General features: G+C 45.2%; 1 protein-coding gene across 1 annotated transcript in view; it reads right to left on the bottom strand.

Moving 5' to 3' along the window:
* Window positions 1-1048: 1048 nt before the first annotated feature.
* The window catches only part of ANTXR1 (ANTXR cell adhesion molecule 1), a 107863-nt gene continuing 94182 nt past the window's right edge, over window positions 1049-14729 (bottom strand). Inside the window, exon 18 of the mRNA XM_075174666.1 lies at window positions 1049-3059. Within this exon, the coding sequence (XP_075030767.1) occupies window positions 2787-3059 (273 nt within the window). The 3' untranslated portion in view covers window positions 1049-2786. The remainder of the gene's footprint in view (window positions 3060-14729) is intronic.

Raw genomic sequence — 14729 nt, 5'->3', positions numbered from 1 at the left:
GCTTGATACGATAACATGCCATGAAATGTCATTGGCTTTATAATAATTTACTACAACTTGAAAAATGTTCTTTTATCCACAATGGATAGGAAATGCTTCCATCTAACATATGGTAAGCATGCAGTAACAATATGTACAACAAAAAATTTGGAGTTTGTTCTTTGTTCATAAACTGGATGATTACATAGGGGGTATTTTAAAATTATGATTTTTCTAGCCTGATCTAGGTTTTACTTTGCTTCTTTAATACCGTAGGGTTTTTTTTCCCTTAGTTTGGGGAGAATGAAAATTTCTATATACATCTGCAGGAAGTTAGCTTTAGTCATGGAGTATACACTGCTTTTACTTTTTTCCCCAGCAGTAGGTTTAGATTTATTGGTTAACTGACACTTAAAAAAAATAAAATTCTCAATGCCGTATTGTTGAAAATTGATTTCCTTTCCAAACTTTTTTGAAATACTGAGGATCTGTTAGAAGAAATATCTATTGATCCTGTATTACACTATTCCCAGTTTTTACACCTTTCATCATGAAACCAAATCGAACAGCTATTTAGCTAGATCCCATCCATCACAAGAGGGAGTCCAACCAAACTTGTGTCAGGGTGTTAAAGCTTCCCACTCCCACCTGACAATCACAAAGTCGTCTTGTTGAACTAACCATGGCCTGTAGCTGATACAATCTGACACAGCGAGTAGCAAAACTGTTGGTTTTGCTCCTAATTGGGGACTGCTCTGTGCTGCCTGCAGACAAAACAGTGTTCTGAGTGAATTAATCAGCCTTTTTGCAGAACAGCCAGCCTTGGCTGTAGATTGAGTCTTCAGATCCATCGTGACTGATGTATTTATCTCATCTAATAGATGACATACGGACCTAGCGGTGGGTAAGGCTGGTGAATGACAGCTAGACTGACTCTGAGTCTCATGGTTAAGGGTTCATTCACAAATATCCTTACCTAAAGGGTCCCAGGTCAAGTCTCCACTGAGTTTTTTTCGCCTGTTTCTTTTCCTCCTTGAGCATTTTTTTTCTTTTTCCTTTTTTCTTTTTTGCTAGAAAAGCTAGAATTAATATTTCCAACAGCACTGAAGTAAGTACTTGGCAAAGCATTTCTTTATCTGGTAAAAAATTATATGATTATGAGAACCCTTAGATATTCATAGAACTGCAGCTACAAAGACGGTTTACCTCTTATGACTTCGCAATTTCCAGAGAGAGAGTCATTTCATGAGAACTGATCCTGACAGTAAATTAGAGAGCCAGAGGTTTGACTGAAGTGCTGAGTGATCTCACCTATTTCTAGCACTGTGTTGCAAAGGCAGGTGCTCAGAAGGTTTGCTATAGGATAAAACATGTGCATACATAATATTGTGGAATATGGTGGGGGTCCCATGAAGGCGAGGAGAAAGCATGGAGAAATGCAGCCAGTGCATTTCTTGGAATACTGATTCCCATCTTGCTTGTCCGGTGTGTTGATTTTTGCCTTAGTCAACAACTGCTAATAGAAGTGATGTTGTTGAGAGTTGACAAGAGTGAGTAAGGACACTGGCTCTTCTTCACTATGAGGTTGGAAGGCATCTGCTACTTATTCAGGAAAGGAAAACAAAAAATAAAAATCCATGTGGAAACATTTCTAGGGCGAAAGAATGCAATTTACAGAAAAAACAGAAACGCATCAGTGGTAACCATTTCAAACTGACAATAACAAGGAGCCCAAGCAGACTGGATTTAGAGAAATCGATACACCTAACCTCTTGTTTATATTCAGAAACTTCCCTTTTAAAATGGAAACCAGCATTAAATTACACTGCTGAACTGCAGAGCTGTTAACTAGATGGACATAATTAGTCTAAACTGAATGCAAAGACTCTTCTGTCAACCACACCTTTCCCAGATTCCTTTGCTCAATTTTTATGAACTCCTCTGTCCCACTGGGAGCGCTGAAGGCTGACCTGTCATCAATTATTCCTTGTCCTCAGGGGATGTGGTCAAAGCCTTGTGACGTACTGACTGGTTTATTTTTCTGTGTAATTCGTTTTCCTAGTGGCACTCCATTTTCATTCACCTGCACTTCCACATACCAACATACGCAAATCCAGACACCAGAGACCTACCCCTTCTGCTTTCTGGACCCTCCGAGATGACAATACCTTCCCTTCTCCAATTCATGGTCCATGGGAACAGCTGCCTGTCATCAATTCTTTTCAGATTTACACGGGTTTCTGTACTTGCAGACCTGCTGTTGTCATTATTTGCTTGGCAGCTGGCACGTGAGTGAGATGTGATCAGCTTTCTGTCATACCTTGAGTCTTGTACCATGAAGTTTGTGCAGTTGTCTCCAGGTAGCTAGCTGGGATGTCTGCACTGGGACGAGTCCTTTGCAGTACTCTCTGGGGAGAATTGCCTTTCTGGAGAGCTTGCTCTAGTTATTCATTTCCTTTTTTTAATGTATCCTGGAATCACCATGGTAAGGCACAGGGAAGTGTCGGGGACAAAAAGGGGGGAGAGCCTTGCTGAAATGGAACTCAAGTTATTCGCCTTGTTCCTGCAGTCTCTTGGCTTTTCTTGCTTCGATAGTTTGGTGGCACTGATGCACAAGGGATTTTAAAAATAAAAGAAAACTAAAGGAGAAGGACGACTATGAAGTCGTTTGTTCTGTTGTCACCCATTTAAAAAACGGTCCGGCTTCCTCTAGCCCCCCCCACCCCCCCGGGAAGATGGATGTGATACAGTACTGCTGAAAAAGCCTCTCGAACGCTTATGGAAGAGACGGGAGCAAGGCCGACCCCCTAGACTGTTGGGCGAGGTGGGGGCCGAGATGGAGGAGGGGCCCGGTTGGGTGGTGGGGCTTGGGGCGGTGGGGGGAGTGGTGGGAGCGTGGAGGACGGGGATGGGGTGTGGGGTGTGGATGAGCTGGGTGGAGGGGGCGTATAGATCGGAGCCGGGGGCGGGGGGTTGTAGATGGGTGCTGGAGGTGGAGATGACGGAGGGTACGCGTTGTTGAGCGGGTATTTGGGTGGGGCCTCTGTGTTCTTCACTCTGGTGAAATTGATGCAACGGCCCTAAAACGAAAGAGAACAAAGTGGAAAAGCACAGTTACTGATCGAGGCAATGGCATCGCAGCTGAGAGAGATACCTTCCTGCTGTGTGCAAATCTGACGTCAGTTTAAGCATTCCTGGGCACGCCGCTTTGTTCCCTCTCCTTCTCAGAGACGGATGTTATAAGAGCAAGTCCTGCACTGAGCAACCAAGAGGTTAAACCCTAACAACAGCTTTTGTAGTGAAGAAGGATGCAATCCTCTCATACTCTTTTCTGACTCCAGAATCTTTAAACAGAGCATCAAGTACTTCAAGTCATACTGAAGCTGCAAGAGCTGGCAGGAGCCATTCCTATTCTTCAGAGCTGGCGTCTGAGTCAGTGCATGACCCGTGGTCCCTGTCTCTACAGATGCCTCTTCCCAGACCTCAGTCTTAAACTTCCAACAGCATGAAATCTGGACTTCGAACCTTTGGAGCCTCTTTCTCCTTCAAATACCTGGCTTTTGTGTCCTATTTCTAATCACTTACCAACCAGGCAAAAGGGAAGATTTGTTTAACTAAGACAGTTTCTTGCTCCCAATCTTTCCTGAAATACAGCCATTCTTCATTAGGATGTCTTGATATTCTAGTGCTCTTGAGAAGCCAATAAACTGCTTTTCTTGCTCTTCGGTGCTAAGCTACAGTTTGTTGTACATTTTTAAACAAAACCTTTGCCCTTCGAGCTGTTCTTTTTTTTTTCTCCTAAGTTCCACCTGCAAAAGATCCCACTGTAAATACTCAAATGTCATAATCAGCACTATTGTATTATGGATTCATTCTTTTAGATATGAAATCATCCAAAAAGGCACTAGAGGATTTCTAGTTTTGGGATTTGTGAGCATGAGCTTATTTTCTGCTTTCCTCTTTTCTCTCCCAAAGTAAATGTTTTTCCTGGTGAAAAAATGCCAAATGGAGCATTGAGCCCATGCAGGCTGGAGTAGATCTGTTGGGGTAACAGCACCAGCCATTTTGAATCCTCTGCACAGCTCTGTATCTTCTCCCTGCTGTACCCAGCCTACGGACAAATGCTCTGCAGAAGAGGGACCCAAAGTGAAGTAAGGGAGATGCTGGTAGAAAGGCAGAAGGGTGCTGGAGAAGGATTTGACAGGGATTAGAGGAGCTGGCGTTGAAGGGGCTGACGCATAAAGAGATACAGACAGCTCCTCTCCAAGAGCTCTGCCAATTATATCATCATGCTCTGTGGAGATGGAGAAACATCTGTCTGAGCCTTTGCCGTTCAGCAGAGGAAAGTGGATTCCTTGCTGAAGCGATGAAGTATGCAGAGCAGCCCACAGCTGAATGCAGGCTGTCTTGTGCAAGCAAAGGTCATTTAAGGAAAACAAAGATTTCACAGTGCCTCAAATTGCATCAAGTTCAAGATGAGAGCATCACCTCAGGGCTGCTCTGAGCGCGGTGGCAGCTGAACCCTCTCTGCATGGCTCGGCCCTGGCCTTCTTTCAGCAGGAAGAACCTCTGGCTCCAACTCAGGCTCTCCTCGAGGAATCAGGCTCCGGGGCAGAGCAGAGACCCACGTAACGGTCATGAATACACCCATGGTAATGCCCCTCCTTGAGGATTAATGCTCTCTCAGTTAAGGCTTGTCTTTACAGCTCGGCAACGTAGAGGGGAAAAGGGAGGAGAGGCTTGACCACTGCTGTGTGCTCTGCGCTACGTTAGCATCTGTGCAGTGGGACATGTTCTCCATCCTCCGCACTGGACAAAATGCCAATACACAATGAAGTGCCAGAGTGGTCAACGCCCCCGACCAGAAACACTACGCTCCCTCCACAGCACCCCAGCATCTCCGGTGCTGGCCAAAAAGGGGGCACCATCTGATAGGCAGAGGAAAGCCTGAAATAAGCGTACCGCTGTCTCATCTCAAAGTGTCCCTGGTTCTATTTGCTCTTTGAGGGCTGGTGTCTCTGCTTTAACATCGTTTTAATGCACTTTGCTGTGATTTTAAGTAAATATTGTGGGGCAGGCCTGCTGAGTGAGTGAAAGTCTGAACCCAAGATTAACCAATTCTACTCGGGAAAAAAACCCCATGAGAATGTTTTGCTTGTTCTAGTTCCACGTCTCCTGCAATGCAACTTTAGTAGCTTCAGACTATTACTTGCACTAGTTTTGTTTTCTTTATTTATGTTGAGAATAAAATAAACCCGAACAAAAAGCAGCAGTCCAGGAATTCCAGCCAGAGAACAAAAAGTTGCAATTGTTTTTGTGTGGAGAGATACTCTGTCTGGATGCTCCAGGGGTGAGGTTATGGTGCTGCTGATCCAAATGGAACCGAGCACCACCCTAAGAGCATTCAAGAGGATGCAGTGAGGCTCAGAAATCTTTGGGTTTGGGGCCGGGGCAGGGCTTGAGGACTAAAAACCATGTAGTACTCACAGCAATGCCCAAGGCACGGTCCAAAAGGGAAAGAGAGTACAACCTCTGCATCCTGTGCACTGGCAAAGATTTGACTTCTTATTGATGAAAACTGGCTTGGATAGATCAGCAGTGCCATTATAAAAAAAGGTGCTAGCAATTCATACCAACGTATAGCTGCACTGGGTTTACACTAGGTTTTGTAGTCAGCTATAACCTAGTGAGCCTGCGTTCATGAGCTACTGCTTATATCCATGACTAATGATAACTCTTCTTCTCCAGTAATAGGATTGCTTTGAAATTAGAGAGCTCTTTTTTCAAACGTGATTAAGTCTCCACTGTCCTTGATAACTGTGCTTTCACACGGGCTTGTTGGACATGCTGTCTGGTTTGAACAAGCAGTTGGACTGGAGTCTGAGCATAAGCTGCTCAGATGCAGACTAAAGAACAGACAGCACGGGAGTGCAGACATGGGAGCCAGACTTGACCCAGAGCTAGTACAGCATGTAGCTGCACTCATCAGATACCTCTTCCCCGTTCCCTTGTGCATTACGCTGGTCTAACTTCAGAGTTCAAACCTTCTTCCCCTTAAAATAGGATAGAGTGTGCCTTTTTCTCAGCTCAAGCATGCCGTTCCCTATCTCCTATTGCCTTTGCTGCCTGGTTCAGCTGCTCTGCAGGAATTGACAATGACCTGTTTGGCAACACTTCCTACTACTGTGCAACGGGTAATTCTGCAGGGCATCCAACATGTGTGAAGGGCAGGTACACAGTTCAGGCTTTCTCCTCCTTTCACGTGAACTGACAGACCAAGGGAGTTCTTCTGTTTCATTGCTTGACATTTCTCTCACCCATGCAGATGGCGGGGGGAGAATGCCAGATAGGAGTTTTCAGTGCAGATGGACTGAGATGGACTTTGGCAGCTACCCTGCCTCAGAAGAGATGGAGAAGCCAACATCTCCTAAGGGAGGAGAACTGTCAGACTGAATGACGAGGAGATATCCAGGAAACAAATTACTATGCCATTGCACATGAGAGGCAGAAAATGTTTTACTAGTGCCCTGGGTACAAGTGCAAAGCAGACCCAGGACGAAAAGAGCTACTTTAACCAAAAAAGCTGGATGTTAAACAGGGCTCTCATCTTGTATCTAGGAATATGATAACAGACACAAAAGTGCAGAGGTTGTGCTAGCCAGAGTGTGACCACAGACAAGTAATCCTAGAGCTCCAGAAGACCCAGCTTTCTCTGAAATGCGTGGCAAGAGATGTGTTTTCCCACCTGCACTTACCAGAAGGGGGCCCTGATCCACAGCTGGGCTTTGTACCATGCAATTGCAATAGAAAAATATAACACCAGCATCATCGACCTACTCCATGGTTCAGTGCTGTTTTATCTGGAAAACTCTCTGGATGAAGATCAAGTTGGCTGGCTAATCACCCATCCATTCAAGCTTTTACAGGCCTCTCCATTGCCAGCACAGTTCAGTTCATCCCACAGATAACAGAAGTTGATGTGAGCAGTAACAGACCCTCTAAATAAATGGTCCCAAATGCCTTGTGCAGCCCTGGGATCTGGATGCAAAACCAGAGCGAGCGTCTGAGGTACTACAGATGAGTGCAGGATCTCTCTACAATCAGTGGAAACATAAGGACCTCCACATGCCTGTGATTTTAGGAGGGGCTCAATGGCCACCAGTTAACAGCCCCTCTTGGCTATCCACCAAGGTTTATAACCTCATTTAGGTGTCCAAATGTAGATGGGGTGGATGTGGAAGATGGTGGCAGAACATCCAGGAGGCAGGAAATGAACCCATTTCCACTAAACACTACTTTGCATCCTTAAACAGAAGTCACTTTTCATCCCAGGGAAAAAACCTCCTTAACCAGATCATACCACAGCTTGGAGAATAAGAAGAGCCAATTCTATTAGTTTTTCTAGCAGGGAGACAGTAGTTGGAGATACAGAATGTATGAATGTAGGGAACAGGCTGTATATTAAAAGGCTGCTGTGTTGAACGCCTTGGCTAGGTTTTATTTCCCTTTCTGCAGCCACAACGCTTCAGGGGGGAAAGTCACAGCTGTGCCTCAGAAGAGACAATTGAAGCAATATGGAGACATTATTAGATCTGAAATTTAGTGAAATCAGCAAAATCAGTGAGGGCAATTCACTCTCACATTTTATGTTGTTTTTCTAGAGAGTACTGCTCGCAGGCATATGCATAATGAATTCTGCTTGGAGCGGCCTTGCTCTTTCACCTTCAATAGCTAATTGTCTTAGGGATGAAGGCAGGCAGCACTGCCTTTAGGACAACAAAGCACTCAGCTGTGGGAGGCTCGTCTCCTCTGACCATGGACCTCGCCCTGCGAGCTCTTTGCATGCGGAGTGCCGTAGGGTTGCACACTTGATCCAAGCTTTTCCCTTTGTTCTTCACATCTGGTTGACGGAGGAGCGCTGCCAGGGTTGAAAGAGAAGGGTGGGATGTGGGGTGAGGGGGACATTAGGCAGCTGAGGTCGTAGCACAGGGTGGTGGTTGCTGAGCGTTCAAGAGAGCGAGCTGGAGCATTTGTGTCTTGGACACGGATCTGGCAAGCAGAGGTGCAGAGAGCAGCAGTTGCCTCAGCCAAGATGTGGCATTTCCTAGGAACTCCACAGCTTTGTCCAAGCCACTTCCTACCTCCTCCTGCCTCTCCTTCTGCTTTTATCTGAGTCTGGAAGCTAACTGGGAGAAGGACTGTCACTTAGAGCATAGTGCACAATGACCTGCACAGAGACATTGACTGGGATTCCGGCACGTTGAATCCAGCTGCGGGGAAGATGGACCTTTCTCTTGGGACACTGCAGTATTTCTTTCTTCTCTAACAAGCTAGCTCTCCGGCCCCCATCACAGCAGGACTGAAGCTAGGAGGAAGCTTTGTTCTTTGTTTCATTTCAGCCCTGCTCTCTGTGGTTCCAGCTGTTCAGGGTGAGGCTCACACACAGCACAGCGGAAAGGTAATTTAGGAAAGGGAAGGCAGTCCCAGAGCAGTGGCATGCCCTCCACGGTACTGAAAAGATATCTCTTTAACAGAGGAAGATGGAGCACATTTTTCTGAAGTGAAGATGAAAAATGTTTCTGTTTCTCTTGGTTTCCTATCAAGCTGGAATTAATACCTGGAAAAATATCAACATTTTAAGATCATAAAACACTGGGACTGGCTCCTGAGCTCCTGGGTTTCAAAAGAGGCACTGGAAAAGATATGATCCGTAATGTTTTGTATGGGTCATTAGTAATTCAAACTTTCCATAAACAATATCCTGGTTTACCCTGTTGTTATGAGAAAGAGGAGAGAGAAGTAAAAAGAAGTATGGAAATAAAGAAAAGAAAAAGAGAAAGAAAGAGAAAAAGGGGAAAAAAGAGAGAGGCAAAAAAAAGAAATGTAAAAATTAACCTGTGATTTGATACCTGATTCTGAATCAAGCATGCACAAAAACTTGTAGGAGATACTAGCCAAATGAATAACAGGCAAACATTAAATATATGTCTCTGCAAAGACACAATTTACTAAACTGTAGCTACTTTAAAAGCAAAGCACATACATGGATGTGAGAAACGCTAAATTCTCCAAGCCAAACCCTCCCTACCAAAGATCCCGGGTGCTTGATTTGAACTCAGACCAGGCATGAAACTTCCACAAACATCTGTGAGGGTGATGAGTGGGGAGAGAAGGAGGAATACAGAGTGGAGAGTCACAGTGGATCTGATAGCAGCTCTGAGCCCCACGGGGAGAGGAAGGCGGTAAACTGGCAGTTTGCCTGTCCGCAGCCTGCGAGAGCCAAATGGCACAGACAGCTCATGCTGCCTCTCCTGTGGCTACAGAGAAAAATTGCCTATAGCCAATGTGGTGTGGATCCCCTCTTGTGAAAGTGGTCTTTGCATAGAGTACTTTACAAAACCTCTCTCCAAAAATGCATCCCTTTGTGCCTGGAGAAAGGTGATACTGGGAACAGACCGGAGTGAGAATAATCAATATCTGCTTCCCACCAACATTTTATCATTTGGGAACAGCATTGGTCAGGGAGCTCTTGCGTTCCCAGGAGGTTTTGCTGCTCTGAACCCCCATCAAGATAACCCCCAAAATACCAGGCGGCTTCTGCTACATGGTAGGATTCTGCAAGCTTGAAATATCCCTGCTTGCACGACCTGAGCTGGCAGCGTGCTGCCTTTTACATCACACAAGGGTGTCTGGAGACAGTTTTGGGAAACTGTTAACTAGCTTCTGGGCTTTGTTAGCCAGCCTCCCTCAGTGAGATCAGTCTGTGTTGAGTATGCTTGGTAATGCCAGGAAACACTGCCTCCTGCAGCAAGCACGCTAATTATACGGCTACCTCTGTATCTGTTAGTCACCAAACAACTATTAAAACCGTCTCATTTCGTGATAAAACATCATCGCAACAAAACCATTCCCATCTGTGTCTCATTACTAAATACAGAGCCTAGAACTCAGTGTTACTCATAAAACCTACCATTCCCAAGCCATTCCTGCCACCTGGGCCACTCAATAACCAATAAATTGGAGGCTTGACCTATTTTCTCCCAAAATTACGACGATGACTTCCATTGATAAGATCATCACTCCAACAGGGTTCTAAAAACCTGGTCTCTTATTGCAGAGGCAGCACTGAAAACTATAGACTGTTACGGTTTACCTTAAAAGACCTTGTCAAAAGAACCGCAGAGTGATAAAGTTTGGAGCAAGATCCAGAGTCTTCTGTCAGGTCTCAGTACTACACGCCATGCGAGGTTTGACTTCCTAACTCCCAGGAACAGAGTGGTACAAAATGGTGTTTCCTTCTGAAGCCAGTAAAGAGGCGGGATTTACCCCAAATGAGAATGATAAACACATTATCAAAACTAGTGACAAGTGATCTCACACATGGCCACCGAACTCCAATTATATCCGAGGCAGTTTCCTACACTGCAGACAAACATCCTGTCTAAATTCAGAAGGAAAAAAGAAGCAGAAAAACTCCCTAACTTTCTTTGATGCCTTGATATGGTTTGGACTATTCAGATGTTAAAGCAATGGTTTGTATTTGTATTTATATGATCCTGTTCTGTTTAAGCCACCCAAAAGCAGCATACATTCAAGAATAGAGGAAACTACTTTAAACGCCATGAAGTATTGCAATTTTCGCAGACCTTTCACAGAATTTGAAATAAGTAAGAGCTTATTTAGAGTATCAGCTCAGTCATGTTGGCTTATGACTAAAGCTCGTATATACCTATGTATATAGCACTGTGTATCTGGGGGCCCCACAGTGCAAAGAGTGGTTCTGCCAATTCAACCTCCAGTTGAAATCTTACTCATAAGCTTACTCACAACTTCTCGGCTGAGCCTGGCTCTTCAGAGCTACCACAACCCAGATAATACCCATTGCTCTGCCAGCCTCTGGTTCTTCATATCTGTAACTGAACCAGCTGGGGAACCTACTGAAAAGAAAACATTCAGAGCAAACTCCTACAAAAAGTGAAACAAGATGATACAGGCTTCTACCTTGCCAAATTTGAGCGTGGGAATAAGCTTAATAGCCTCAATCTTTGGCTCCTGCCAGAGTTTGCGAGCGTGGCTCTTTCAGTGATGAGTGGGCATTTGTATGTCAGCAAACAGGCCTGATTGCTTTTGCAGGAGCTAGTTTTGGCGTATTTATGCAGTGGGATGGGTGTCATTTCCAGGAAGATCTGGTCATTCTTCCCATTGTCTTTCTGGAAAGAGGTAGCTAGTCTTGGAGAAATGCTGAGTGACACATCAAAGACACTGTCTCACACAGGATTGTAATCTTTCATCTGGAGGTTGAATAACAAAGCCTACTGTGTATGAAGAAAAGAGAGAAAAATTAAAATGAAAAACGAAACACATTCTTTTGGCAGTGATAACTGGAACAACTAATCAAGGGCAGTGGTAAACATCCCTCTGGAGAGGAACGAAGAGCCTGCAGGATCTTGCAGCCTGCAGAAATCAGTGATCTGGGGAGGATCTCTCTGGGTGCAATTTGTCTGTGGGCAAGGAAGACGGGGCATGGTTCAGGACAGGATCTGCCACAATGTGAAGGTGAGAAGAACATAACTCAATGGCTGTTTTCACATTACGTGACTCAGGAAAATTACCCTGTGCAGGGCAGTGCTAATGGCTCAAGGAAACAGTAATTACTGTCTGCTGAATATTGTCCTACCAGCATTTAGTGAGAAATAATTCCCGTCCCTGTTTGCTAGATTTGCCTTGGCTTCTGAGGCAGATCTCTGACCGTCAATGTTAAAGGCATAACCTTGTAATTCTGACTAGGGGAAATTTTGCCCTGGATCGAGATATGACTGGGACGCTCCCCTTTATGAGCTGGCTACTCCCTGCTTCAGAATCAGAGGTCCGGCAGTTCAAGAGCCAGCTCCGTGCTTTGTTTTTGCAGTAACAAGCAGTCTGCTTTGCAGTAGTCCTGCAAGCTGATGAGCAGATCACCAGGCTTTTGGCTTTGGAGCTGTTAGTTCCAGGAAAAAGTGCTAATGTTTAGGTTAACTTTTCCATGGCTATTAATGGAAAACCACACAGCAATAGTATGTACGGAAAGATTACAATTTTGTTCTCAAGCTCTGCAGCCTATCAACAGAAACCTGCTAGCTTGGACTTAACAATGGGTTAAACAATAGCTCCTTAATTAGCACCTGTGCATTTTTGAGTCTGCAGAAAGAAGAATCATCAAGCAAGTAGCAACATAGCACCGTATGGGGGGGTGGGGGGGGTGACTCGGGAGTCCACGCAGCTGGTTTTATTCTCAGGTCTGAAAAGGGAACGTGGTCTACTGTTTAAAGCAGGGGAATTTGAAATCGTATCTCCTGGTTTCTGTTCTTTGTTTCAGGAGGAGGTTTCTATTCATGACACTGTGAAACAGCATGGTGTGAAATCAATTACCTTAAATCTGAATTTTCTCATCTTCCTAGACTCCTAATCCAAAATAAGAGAGGACTCGGGACTTTCCAGGACGATAGATTTTGCTCATGTGCTTTGTGATATTCATAGTTAATTGGTAATACCTAGCCTTCCCCATATTACCATTCATCTTGGCTACTCTATATTGAAACAGATTTCATGACTTTCAGCGAACTCACTGGAGGTGGCAGAATTTGCTCCTCAGTATCCAATTATGAACAAATAATTATGGCTTTGGGGATGTTTTCATTGGACTTGTGCACTCCAAGCAAAGGCCCAGGCTAACTGCTACATTCCTTCTGTATTTTTTGATATAGCTCTAATAATGCAGCCTTAACTTAAAACTAGTATTCCTGTGTGCCAGCAAAACTTAATGGGTTTACAGTTCCTCATGAACCTGCTAACGGCTGAGTTTATTGCAAGTGCATAACGGCTGATGACCAATCATTGGTGCTAACGCTGAAATAAATTGCCTTTGTGCTCCCCATGGTCTGTAAGTCGCTGGTGGTACGGGCTGGGATGTAGGCCATGATTTACCAAGTATAGGTGCCCACTGCTTGTAGGGACATGCAGGAGGGGGTTCCTCATTACTGGCAGAGTCCTGCACTCCTCTTTGAAGGAGACTGGGCTTTGCATATCCACTTGCACATGGCACGGTACCCGCAGGTTTCAGCGGGACACAGCAGAGGTAAGAGGGAGAGCTGAAGCCCTGGCAGCAGAACAGCGTTACGTAAAGCGGCACAAGGCCAGCTGGAGGTACACTAGCCACCCACACAGGGTGGTTGCTGTCCTGCCATGCACCACCGTGTCTCTTCATGGCTCTTCTGAAATATCACTTACATGTTTGGAATTTGTATGTGCATCAACGAAAACGGATCAGGAAGCAGGGCCCTGCAGTTATTAGGACTTACACATGTGTAATGCCAGGGACGGCTGACCAGAAAGGTGCGGCTCTAACACAAACGTTATGCTGCAACCTGCCTGTTGTGTGACACTCTACCGCCTGTCCCACTCCTAGAACCACTGTGCCTTTGTCTTCACAACTTCCATCCTAAACCTTCAATCTGACGCTGTTGCTCTTTTTGCACTTTGCGCAGGATATTTGCCCAGGGCCCTGCAGGTACCACGTGCTTTCACATCCAGGGTGGGGGCCTGACCAGGGAAAGCCAAGGATTGAATTAAGCTGTAGTTTAAGTCATCCCTTGCTGTGCCATGGACTACAGGTAAAGCATCTGCTGTCGGTGCTTTTGTTTCTGGGTAGCTTTGCATGCCTAGCAAGTCCCTGAGGGCCCTCTGATCGCTGATGTAAGACCTAGGGTTCCCCTCACAAGTTCTCAGTGCAGATGGACCCAGACACAGTCCAAATTTTTCAGCTGGGGCTGCTGCTTATTTTTAGGAATTTATTGCAATCCCCCAGGAAACAATGACCTCGCTTTCCCATAAGGATAAGGAGAGTAAGTCCAGCCCACCGCTGGAAGCTGCACGAGGGAAACACAAGACAAATGCAACATCAACGTTCACTCAGCAAGAAACATGCATGGGAGAGATGGTTTTCTAGACATCTGTCACAAGGTGATTCTCTCTGCATCAAAATCCTATTCTTTCTGTTACAGGAGTTTCACTTCCTATGTTTTTACTGATTTCTAAGAACCTAAACACCTACTGAACAGATTTACAATATTTTCTGTGAGAATTTACATACCTAGTCACTTCTTCTGGTCTCCTGGGTTCTGCAATTCTACCCCCATAGCATAGCTTTTTTATCATTGCACTGCTCCAGTAAGGGTTTTATTCCAATAGTTACTTCATTTACCCCACAGCTGCAGAACTACTCACTCCATACAGAGGAAAGTTTGAACTATGCCGTTCCATTGGCTTGTTTTGCCTTCTGCTCTTTAAAACAAACTAGGAACCCCTTTTGTTTCTCAGCTCGTTATACCGAAGGCTGCCCTTCCCATGAGCCCCACGCAGGAATATCCTCCGAGCAGAGAGCCTGCCCAGTCCCTCACTGCTCTGGAAATCTCAAGTCAACGCTTGAGTAGGGTAATTTCTTGCCTCAGTTCAGATCACGCTTTACAGCAAAGCTCAGCACTTGTGACGGTTTCAGTGCTGTACTAAAATCCGGACAAACCCTGTTTCGTACAGTTTCTCAGAGGAGCAAATTGCAGTTGTGTGCTTGGGCCTAGCGAAGACGGGAGGGGAAGAGGAACCGGAGTGGAAACACAAGCACCTGCCTTTTTATCAAGAGGGGAGGTAGTACTGAGATAAATGGAGAAACCCACATCACCCTCTAAGTGCTTGCACCTATACGTCTGTCCTCTGGC

Source organism: Calonectris borealis, chromosome 27 (genome assembly GCF_964195595.1).
Source record: "Calonectris borealis chromosome 27, bCalBor7.hap1.2, whole genome shotgun sequence".
Lineage (NCBI taxonomy): Eukaryota > Metazoa > Chordata > Aves > Procellariiformes > Procellariidae > Calonectris > Calonectris borealis.
Note: the sequence above shows the minus strand (reverse complement) of the source record. Positions and strands in the feature narration are given on the sequence as shown.